General features: G+C 43.6%; 1 protein-coding gene across 7 annotated transcripts in view; it reads left to right on the top strand.

Annotated features, from left to right (window-relative positions):
- The window catches only part of LOC115104411 (regulatory-associated protein of mTOR), a 219,809-nt gene that overhangs the window by 20,828 nt on the left and 186,807 nt on the right, over positions 1-12,174 (top strand). For all 7 annotated transcript variants that reach the window (XM_065006273.1, XM_065006277.1, XM_065006274.1 and 4 more), the window contains exon 4: positions 9,122-9,204. In XM_065006273.1, the coding sequence (XP_064862345.1) occupies positions 9,122-9,204 (83 nt within the window). The remainder of the gene's footprint in view (positions 1-9,121; positions 9,205-12,174) is intronic.

The raw sequence follows: 12,174 nt of genomic DNA, 5'->3' as shown, positions 1-12,174 counted from the left end.
TGAGTCCAAACTGAGCAAATGGGGGAGAAGGGCCTTTGTCAGGGAGGTGACCAAAAACCCGGTGGTCCACTCTGACAGAGCTCCAAAGTTCCTCTGTGGAGATGGTTGTCCTTCTGGATTGTTCTCCCATCTCTGCAGCACTCCAGCAATCAGGCCTTTATGGTAGGGTGGCCAGATGGAAGCCACTCCTCAGTAAAAGGCACATGACAGCCCGCTTGGAGTTTGCCAAAAGGCACCTAAAAACTCTCAGACCGTGAGAGACAAGATTCTCTGGCCTGAATGCCAAGCATCACGTCTGGAGGAAACCTGGCACCATCCCTACGGTGAAGCATGGTGGTGGCAGCATCATGCTGTGGGGATGTTTTTCAGGGGAAGGGATCAGGATCGAGGGAAAGATGAAAGGAGCGATTCTTGACGAAAACCTCCTCCAGAGTACTCAGGACCTCAGACTGGGGCGAAGGTTCACCTTCCAACAGGAAAATTACCCTAAGCACACAGCCAAGACAACACAGGGGTGGCTTTGAGACACTTTGAGTGGCCCAGCCAGTGCTCGAACATTTCTGGAGAGACCTGAAAATAGCTGTGCAGCAACGCTCCCCATCCAACCTGACAGAGCTTGAGAGGATCTGCAGAGAAGAATGGGAGAACCTCTCCAAATACAGGTGTGCCTAGCTTGTAGTGTCATACCCAAGAAGACACGAGGCTGTACTCATTGCCAAAGGTGCTTCAACAAAGGACTGAGTAAAGGGTCTGAATACCTATGTAAATGTCATATTTCATTTTTTTGTATATATACACTGCTCAAAAAAATAAAGGGAACACTTAAACACACAATGTAACTCAGTCAATCACACTTCTGTGAAATCTAACTGTCCACTTAGGAAGCAACACTGATTGACAATAAATTCCACATGCTGTTGTGCAAATGGAATAGACAACAGGTGGAAATTATAGGCAATTAGCAAGACACCCCCAATAAAGGAGTGGTTCTGCAGGTGGTGACCACAGACCACTTCTCAGTTCCTATGCATCCTGGCTGATGTTTTGGTCACTTTTGAATGCTGGCGGTGCTTTCACTCTAGTGGTAGCATGAGATGGAGTCTACAACCCACACAAGTGGCTCAGGTAGTGCAGCTCATCCAGGATGACACATCAATGCAAGCTGTGGCAAGAAGGTTTGCTGTGTCTGTCAGCGTAGTGTCCAGAGCATGGAGGCGCTACCAGGAGACAGGCCAGTACATCAGGAGACGTGGAGGAGGCCGTAGGAGGGCAACAACCTAGCAGCAGGACCGCTACCTCCGCCTTTGTGCAAGGAGGAACAGGAGGAGCACTGCCAGAGCCCTGCAAAATGACCTCCAGCAGGTCACAAATGTGCATGTGTCTGCTCAAACGGTCAGAAACAGACTCCATGAGGGTGGTATGAGGGCCCGACGTCCACAGGTGGGGGTTGTGCTTACAGCCCAACACCGCGCAGGACGTTTGGCATTTGCCAGAGAACACCAAGATTGGCAAATTCGCAACATCCTCCAGCATGACCGGTTTGGCGGTGGGTCAGTCATGGTGTGGGGTGGCATTTCTTTGGGGGGCTGCACAGCCCTCCATGTGCTCGCCAGAGGTAGCTTGACTGCTATCAGGTACCGAGATGAGATCCTCAGACCCCTTGTGAGACCATATGCTGGTGCGGTTGGCCCTGGGTTCCTCCTAATGCAAGACAATGCTAGACCTCATGTGGCTGGAGTGTGTCAGCAGTTCCTGCAAGAGGAAGGCATTGATGCTATTGACTGTCCCGCCCGTTCCCCAGACCTGAATCCAATTGAGCACATCTGGGACATCATGTCTCGCTCCATCCACCACAGACTGTCCAGGAGTTGGCGGATGCTTTAGTCCAGGTCTGGGAGAAGATCCCTCAGGAGACCATCCGCCACCTCATCAGGAGCATGCCCAGGCGTTGTACGGAGGTCATACAGGCACGTGGAGGCCACACACACTACTGAGCCTCATTTTGACTTGTTTTAAGGACATTACATCAAAGTTGGATCAGCCTGTAATGTGGTTTTCCACTTTAATTTTGAGTGTCACTCTAAATCCAGACCTCCATGGGTTGATAAATTTGATTTCCATTAATCATTTTTGTGATTTTGTTGTCAGCACATTCAACTATGTAAAGAAAAAAGTATTTAATAAGAATATTTCATTCATTCAGATCTAGGATGTGTTATTTTAGTGTTCCCTTTACTTTATTTTGAGCAGTGTATATTTACAAAAATATCTACCATCCTGTTTTTGCTTTGTCATTATGCGGTATTGTGTATAGATTGGTTAAGGGGAAAACACTATTTAATCCATTAGAATAAGACTAACGTAACAATGTGGAAAAATTCAAGGGGTCTGAATACATGTAAAACACAAAAGGGGACATATTTTCAGATCTCCAGCAGAGGAATAACATTTCTGAGTGCATGTAATTCAGTTTCACTGGCATATAGTACGTTTTATGAATGGTCTCAAACTGTAGTCATGTATGTCTGAGATGATGAATGCCCAGTCATGTTCATATCATCAATAGCTTCTACCAGGTCATGTGTTGTGTCATTGGAAAATGCCTCCAACCCTTGATACAGTTTGGACAACTTTGGAGGGTTGTCAGACTGCCTTATAATAGCATCTGGCTTGTCCAGTGTTTGCTGCATAGAGAGAATAAAGGGTTGTATCTGTAGAAATGCACCTAGCCTGCGTCAGACTGGTCTTCCCTGGCTGCCTGCTGAGATCCCTGTCACCATCTGATCCTCCTAGAAAATGAGGGATGACAAAGAATTACCTTGGTGTACATTTATACATTGATTCTATTCTTAGATAATATAATGGTTCAATAATTGAAATGGACCATTATTCCCGGACTGTTGCTTTAATCTTAAATGCTGTCTTGTAGCTACTGAAGGTCTACCCTTCAATTCAAGATGGAACTTTGTATCATTCACTGATATTGTTAATATACTGCAAAATCGTCTGTCTGACCATTTTGGGACCCCTGTCACCATCTGATCTTGCTAAGACATGTCGAGCATAGTGTTGTGTACTGACTGCACTAGAGGGCTGCATTCCCGCGGGTCGCGACAAAGACCATTGCAGCGCGGTTGGCATTTTTCACGGTCAGACAGACGATTTTGGGATGCGAATGTTGTACCTTTCTTGTCCCACAGATTATTTGGAAGCGTTCCTCTTTCTGCTTTGTATGCGGTAGCCTACCTATTGTATTAACAGCACATATATTTTTCGCGTTATTCACACATGCTTCAACTTCAGTAGCCTACCTCTCCTAATTTGGGCGTGAGAGCTCAACTGCGCCTCGTACGTGTGGCCTCATTGATGTTGAGTAGGCTGCCTACATGCGCAGAGAATCACGTGACGGTTAAATTGAATATGAAATTAAATATGATTAGACACTAGTTTACTACAGTATCTGAATACATATTGATATTGGAAAGAAGTGGAAGGCGCTCAACCAATGTGAGTCCAAGTGCAATCAACACATTTAATCATCATACTATGGCGAGCGAGCGTTACGCCGTTTAGTTTTTGGTAAGTATTGACCTGTTTTTGTCTCTGCCTGCAAATCGTCCTAGATGGTAGGCCATATATCCTAGGCCTACGCAAAACGTAGCAGGTGTCGCTGTCAACATGTTTGCTGCTTCCAGTTCAGTAGCCATACCTGTGAGATCAGGTGCCCGTGTGGTCTCGATTCAATAGTAGGCTATAGCTTATGCATGGGATGAGAAGCACGGGGCAGTGCTTTCCAAAGAAATGTACTTCCTAAATAAGCCTATGGTTAGGCTATAGTTTACTACATTGCTTAGACTATTGATCATCCATATTTCTCTGTCTGTCAATCTTCCCACTGCTAAAAGGTAGGCTATAAAAATAGCTCAAGACAAAGTGCAAGTCTGTCCAACTCTGCTCACTTCAACTACATCTATCATATTGGTTGATAGAGCCCAGTAACACACTATAAGGGCCATGTGAGAATCTCTGGACATGTAACCGATTTCCTACGTAATTGTTGTGTATTTGATATTGCCTAAAGGGCATACAACTGCGGGGACCATGACTGGCAAGTGATCTGCGTCACATACGGCGGGACGAGGTTGGGTTTGGGACCAGTTCTTGTGGTAGCGGGTGGGAGTCGGACAGAAAGCCAGCAGGGTGCGGGTGGGAGGGAGATGAAGAATAGGTCCCTGGCAGACCTCTACTGTGCACAATGACGTCTGTAACGTTAGCGCTGTTAATAACTGTGTCAGTGTGAAAAGTAGGGAATTAGCTAGGGAAACTGATCAATACAGTTACATTGCCATACTGTCTAATAAAAATCACATAGCACTGAAAACGCGTCAGAATAGGAATCTTAAATAGTTTTGTTGGTGGTTTCATCGTTTGATTCAGGTCTAGTGTGATTGAGGCAAAAAACATTAGCTAATGTTAGCTAACTTTTTGCCAGCTCTCTCTAACGGTACATCAACCGGTGAAAGCTAGCAAAGTTCATTTAATTCTGAAAAGGGGCAAAACAAAGACATAACATTTCCATACAAACAGCTGTTAGCAATATGAGGTGGCTATTATTACTATCTATCTGACAGATAACTAGAGGCTAGAGCTGACCTGACTGGTAGCTACTAGCTAGCATAGTTTATTAATTTACCTCAGTCAAGAGGGGATGAAACATTACCTAACATTACAATACTAGCTCAGTTATGTTTTTTCATGAAGTTAAACAGCAGTTACCTTGCCAGCAAGCTACATCAGTCAACTAAAGAGTAGCCAATTTTTGCTCTGCTTGCTTTTACAACTTTGTGAAAGAGCGCAACACATACACACTGATCTATCCTCAGCTCTCCTGTGCTGGTCAAGCCAGCCTTCCAGAAGCTTTGCCTTCACACAGCCTTCACACAGCCTGTCAACCTGCTATGTGGCATCTGCATGGTCCTAAATCCAGCCAGATGAACACTCTAAATAGCCTATCCGACCGCTCGGAGGCGACCTTCTGTCCTAAAGCACACCTTTGCCGCTTTTTGTGTCACATTGCAATGATAAAACTGGGGTGGGCAAAAATGCAATTTCAGAATGTGGGGGGACATGACCCCTTGTCCCAAGTAAAAGTTGCGCCCCAGAAACGCTCACCACACAGGCAATAGGCTATACATCTGGCTTCAGTTTCACGCCAAATAGGCCTACAAGGAAACTCAACATATCACGGCGATGTTGGGGAGGGGTCAGTGCTCTGTGTAATGCCTTCCACAAAAAGTTTTGCGCAACAAAACAAAAAGGCACATAAGCCAGTTGGCATAATGCCCCTTGTGGCGAAAGTACATTCATTGAATCCATTTGAAAATATATGGTCTTAAACAAACTAGATCTCCATCCAATTTGCGACAGATTTTCATGCGCATAAGTTATAGTTTTCTTGCAGATTTGAGAATATTTGTGTTTCCAAACCATAGATCGGTTTCCATCAAATGTACTTGTTGGTAAACGGCTGCACGTGATGACGTAGTGCACATTAAAATATATTTTGTGGTTAAATTCCCATGTACTGTACTGAATAATAATTACAAGTTAAATGGGGTTCCAATGCATTTTCAACTCTACTGCTGGTTTTGTCACAAATGTTTGCGTAATGTAGTGAATTTCCCCACTTGTATTGGCACATGCGCTCTAACCAACAGCTCCCAGATACAGTGCTGGTATAGCCTAGTGTCTAAACATACATTACAAGGTTATTATGGACAAAAGAGCAAGATAATTTTTCTTTGTTTAACTGCAGGATCGATCAACATGTCACCATAATACCCTGGATATTTATTAGAAAGGAGCATCAAGCTCAACACCTTGCACTTTCACCACCCTGTGAAGTTCATCAATACCTATTTCATCTGTAGCCTAGTGGGAGGACCACACGTCATTGTGCGACTCCAAGTTTACTTTGATATGATGATTATTAGATCAATATTTGCACATAAAAGCGTTTCCACCACCATTTCTCGCATAATTAATTTTAGACACACAGATCCCACCTTGTCTATTTGTTTTTTTGTCGACATCAAGCCTGTCGTGAATATTTTTTTTATCCGACGTGTACTTTACTCGCATAAAAAGGTTTGACAGAAACCTGTTTATTGAAAATAATTATTATTCTGTGAAAGGAAAAGTGACCTTTTCACAGAACCATACAATGTAAAAACGATTGTTTTACATTGTGGGAATTATAACAAATTAGTGAAGGAAATTCAGAAATGTATGAAAAATGCAACAACTAAAAACAAATTGGGATCAAGTTTGAAGAGTATAAAACAATCAGAAAAAGAGAGCTCCATTTTAAAACCACTTAGAATGTATTTGTTGCCACGCTACGAGCATGCACTCCTCCTGACGCATCTTTAAAGCTTTTGTTCTAAAACATTAAATATCTTCATACCGTTAAAAATGAGGAAAATATTGTTATCTGATATGACCATATTGCCCAGCCCTACATCCACGTTTTGTAATCCACGTTTTGTAATCCACGTTTTATGACAGTATATTAGACAACTGAGAAGAAACCAGCCAGACAAAATGATACACCCCCACAGATGGTTTGACAAAAAGAAACCACATGAAATTCAAGACTGTTTGATGGTAGAGTTTATGAAAGGAGGCACTTAACACATTCAAAAAAGCAAAGACTTCCTACATCCTGTTTCATTGTAGACTTTGACTGAGCACAAAGCAAACTTTCAATCATCAGATCATGGTTTATTTAAAGAACTGTCTAGAATAACCTTAAATGCACAATCGTTAGCTATCATTCTTCTTCTCTGACCCACCCTCACCTCACCCCTCCCTCCTTCCTACATTTTACTCTCTGAAGAGAAATGAATGCATCATACCACTTTAGGGTCATCATCTTACATTTACTCACTGAAGTTGCGTTATACTGCACAATATACATTTCCTTGACTTGCTGGCTACTGAAAATATATCATCTATCAATAAATATGCTTTGTCCCCAAAACATTGTCAGTGTCCCTGAATATGCATATTGTCAATACATCCGGTAATTTCTAAATCAATAATGTAATTCTCTGCATTGTGTGCAGAATTTGATATTTCAGAATCTATAATATGCGCTATGCTTTACAATTTGATTTCTTCTTGTCAATATTTCAGTCCGGAGCGCTGGGGAGATTTCTCCGTGTTATGTAGTTTAATTTGATAAGAGAAACAGCCCTACTAAACAAATGGCGAGGGATTGTGATACTGGTTCTCTATTGGGTTAACTGTCTAAACTGAATCTCTGCTTCATTGTGATGGCAATTTTTGGATTTATCTGATCTCTGTGTTGTGGCATATCAAATGGGCTGGAGGACTCTTAATCCAAATCATGGAATACTGCAGCTCACGATTGTAGCATTGACAGTACCAGTCAAAAGTTTGGACACCTACTCATTTAAATGTAAAAAAAATATATATATTTTCTACATTGTAGAATAATAGTGAAGACATCAAAACTATGAAATAACACATGGAATCATGTAGTAATCAAAAAAGTGTTAAACAATTCAAAATAGATTTTATATTTGACATTCTTCAAAGTAACCACCCTTTGCCTTGCCAGCTTTGCACACGCTTGGCATTCTCTCAACCAGCTTCATGAGGTTGTCGCCTTGAATGCATTTCAATTAACAGATGTGCCTTGTTAATTTGTGGAATTTCTTTCATCAAGGCGTTTGAGCCAACCACCCCTACAAGGTAGGTTTACAGAAGATAGCCCTATTTGGTATAAAAGTCCATATTATGGCAAGAACAGCTCAAATAAGCAAAGAGAAACGACAGTCCATCATTACTATAAGACATGAAGGTCAGTCAATCTGGAACATTTCAAGAACTTTGAAAGTTTCTTCAAGTGCAGTCGCAAAAACCATTAAGCGCTATGATGAAACTGGCTCTGAGGACCACCACAGGAAAGGAAGACCCAGAGTTACCTCTGCTGCAGAGGATACGTTCATTAGAGTTACCAGACTCAGAAGTTGCAGACCAAATAAATGCTTCACAGAGTTCAAGTAACAGATACATCAACTGTTCAGAGGAGACTGCGTGAATCAGGCCTTCATGGTCGAATTGCTGCAAAGAATCCACTACTAAAGATCACCAAGCAGAAGATGTGACTTGTTTGGGCCAGGAAACACGAGCAACGGACATTAGACCGGTGGAAATCTGTCCTTTGGTCTGAGCCAAAATTGGAGATTATGATTCCAACCGCCGTGTCTTTGTGAGACACAGAGTAGGTGAATGGATGATCTCTGCATGTGTGGTTCCCACTGTGAAGCATGGAGGTGGTGTGATTGTGTGGGGGTGCTTTGCTGGTGACACTGATTTATTTAGAATTCAAGGCACACTTAACCAGCATGGCTGCCACAGCATTCTGCAGCAATACGCCATCTCATCTGGTTTGCGCTTAGTGGGACTATCATTTGTTTTTCAACAGGACAATGACCCAACACACCTCCAGACTGTGTAAGGACTATTTGACCAAGAAGGGGAGTGATGGAGTGCTGCATCAGATGACCTGGCCTCCACAATCCCCCGACCTTAACCCAATTGAGATGGTTTGGGATGAGTTGGACCGCAGAGTGAAGTAAAAGCAGCCAACACGTGCTCAGCATATGTGGGAACTCCTTCAAGACTGTTGGAAAAGCATTCCATGTGACTACCTAACGAAGGTGGTTCAGAGAATGCCAAGAGTGTGCAAAGCTGTCATCAAAAAATATTATGATTGAACACTTTTGGTTACATGATTCCATAAGTGTACAATGTAGAAAATAGTAAAACATTAAGAAAACCTTGAATAAGTAGGTGTCCTAACTTTTGACTGTACCTGTACATCAATCTACACACAATGCCCAATACCCCATAATACACACTGTATACAGATCTGTTACTTCAGATGTGCAATACATTTACATTTACATATGTGCAAGTATTATGAGTAATGTGGTCATTTTTGTGCATTTCACTACTGTGTTGCTGTGCTGGTTGTACCCAAGTCTAATGTTGTCCTTATGATAATGAGTGTCTGTTTCCTCTCTTCCAGACCCTCTGTCCATGAGTCCACAGAAAGCCCTGGAGACCATCGGGGCCAACCTGCAGAAGCAGTATGAGAACTGGCAACCCAGGGTGAGTTCACATGGCCCCCATGTTCTCCCTCCTCCTCTTACTCTACCTCAGTGACCCACCACCCACACATACCAGTCTGTACCTGTACGTACTGTGTTGTGGATCACTGTCTCGCTAGTCTTTAGACAGGGTCCTATGGGGCTTGGAGATGTGTGTCCTACACGTGCACTTAAGCAGGTGGAAGGAAGGTAAGGGGGGGGTGGTGCAATGAAGGTAAGGGTGGGAGTGGTGGAAGGAAGGTTAAGGGGGGAGTGGTGGAAGGAAGGTTAAGGGGGAGTGGTGGAAGGAAGGTTAAGGGGGGAGTGGTGCAATGAAAGGTAAGGGTGGGAGTGGTGGAAGGAAGGTTAAGGGGGGGAGTGGTGGAAGGAGGGAGGGGGAGGAGAGGAAGGGTGGGATAAAGGAGGGGAGAGGCAGGTGGAAGGAAGGTAAGGGGGAGGCGGGCGGGTGGAAGGAAGGAGGGGGAGGAGAGGCGGATGGAAGAAAGGAGGGAGGAGGAGGTGGAAGAAAGGAAGGGGGGAGAGGTGGAAGGACGGATGGAAGGAGAGAGAAGGAAGAATTGAATGGAAAGGAGATTTGAGCGTGGGAAGGACAGTAAGTAGAAAGGAGAAGGCGAGCGTGAAGAGAGGGAGAGAGTGAAACACACCAGCTGAGTGTGGGCTGAGTGAGCCAGAGGTCAGTACCAGATGGTGGGAGAGAGGAGGAGTGGAGGAGTGTGAAATCATTCAGTCTCTTTCAGCCTCAGGACATAGGCCTACTGCTCGGCCAGAGACCACTTCTGGACCACAGACCTCTCTGTATGATGCTGTAACTAATAATACTAGCACTGAGCTGAACTTACTCTTACCTGTCACACTCTGACTCTGGGTTCATGTGAAAACCACTCATGAAAATGAAACTGGACCTAAAATAACCTTCTTGTATTTTAGAATACTGTATCTTGTGTATTTAGATGTATCATTTACATGGAGCCGTTGTAACTAATTTTCTTAACTTTCAATTTTTAATTATGACCTGAACCACAATATGAGTACCACCCCGTTGCATGAAATCAACTCTGTCTTCCTCGCCTCCCGAGTGGCGTAGTGGCCTGAGGCACTGTATCAAAGTGCTTGCTGTGCCACTAGAGATCCTGGTTCAAGTCCAGTCTCTGTCGCAGCTGGCTCATCACGCACTAATGACTCCTGTGGCGGGCCGGGCTCAGTGCTCGCTGACACGGTCGCCAAGTGTTGTACGTTTCCTCCGGCACATTGGTTCGCCTGGCTTCCGGGTTAAGCAGGCATTGTGTCAAGAAGCAGTGTGGCTTGGCTGAGTTGTTTTTCTGAGGACGCATGGCTCTCAATGTTCGCCTCTCCCGAGTCCGTACGGGAGTTGCAGCAATGGGACAAGACTAACTACCAATTGGATACCATGAAATTGGGGAGAAAAATGGGTATCATAAAAATACAAAAAATGAATACATCTCTCAACTTTGCCGTGTTCTGAAAATTAGAATGGCCACCTCGTTGGTACTTAATCAGTGATATCTGAGCCCTGTTCAACTCTTGACAACTGTGCCTATACTGCCCATGTTTGGAGGGACTTTCTCCATGGTTGGCAGTGCCAGCCTAACCTGTCATCATGTCTCTCTCTCTCTCTTGCTCGCTCGCTCTCTCTTATTTATGTATATATACAGTTGAAGTCAGAAGTTTACATACACTTAGGTTGGAGTCATTAAACTAGTTTTTCAACCACTCCATATATTTCTTGTTAACAAACTATAGTTTTGGCAAGTCGGTTAGGACATCTACTTTGTGCATGACACAAGTTATTTTTCCAACAATTGTTTACAGACAGTTTATTAAACTTGTAATTCACTGCATCACAATTCCAGTGGGTCAGAAGTTTACATACACTAAGTTAACTGCCTTTAAACAGCTTGGAAAATTCCAGAAAATGATGTAATGGGTTTAGAAGCTTCTGATAGGCTAATTGACATAATTTGAGCCAATTGGAGGTGTACCTGTGGATGTATTTCAAGGCCTACCTTCAAACTCAGTGCCTCTTTGCTTGACATCAGGGGAAAATCAAAGAAATCAGCCAAGACCTCAGAAAAATAATTGTAGACCTCCACAAGTCTGATTAATGCTTGGGAGCAATTTCCAAACGCCTGAAGGTACCACTTTCATCTGTATAAATGATTGTACGCAAGTGTAAACACCATGGGACCACTCAGCCGTCATACCAGGATGGAGATGTGTTCTGTCTCCTAGAGATGAACGTACTTTGGTGTGAAAAGTGCAAATCAATCCCAGAACAACAGCAAAGGACCGTGTGAAGATGCTGGAGGAAACGGGTACAAAAGTATCTATAGCCACAGTAACACAAGTCCTATATCGACATAACCTGATAGGCCGCTCAGCAAGTAAGAAGCCACTGCTCCAAAACCTCTGGTCTGATGAAACAAAAATGGAACTGTTTGGCCATAATGACCATTGTTATGTTTGGAGGAAAAAGTGGGGGACTTGCAAGCCGAAGAACATCATCCCAACTGTGAAGCACAGGGGTGGCAGCATCATGTTGTGGGAGTGCTTTGCTGCAGGAGGGACTGGTGCCCTTAACAAAGTAGATGGCATCATTAGTCAGGATGTTATGTGGATATATTGAAGCAACATCTCAAGACATCAGTCAGGAAGTTAAAGCTTGGTTGCAAATGGGTCTTCCAAATGGACAATGACCCCAAGCATACTTCCAATGTTGTGGCAAAATTGCTTACGGACAACAAAGTCAAGGTATTGGAGTGGCCATCACAAAGCCCTGACCTCAATCCCATAGAAAATTTGTGGGCAGAACTGAAAAAGCATGTGCGAGAAGGATCTTATTGTTGGAAGCTTGTGGAAGGCTACCCGAAACGTTTGACCCAAGTTAAACAATTTAAAGGCAATGCTACCAAATACTAATTGAGTGAATGTCAACTTCTGACCCACTGGGAAT

The sequence above is a fragment of the Oncorhynchus nerka genome, linkage group LG21 (assembly GCF_034236695.1).
Source record: "Oncorhynchus nerka isolate Pitt River linkage group LG21, Oner_Uvic_2.0, whole genome shotgun sequence".
NCBI classification, from domain to species: domain Eukaryota; kingdom Metazoa; phylum Chordata; class Actinopteri; order Salmoniformes; family Salmonidae; genus Oncorhynchus; species Oncorhynchus nerka.
Note: the sequence above shows the minus strand (reverse complement) of the source record. Positions and strands in the feature narration are given on the sequence as shown.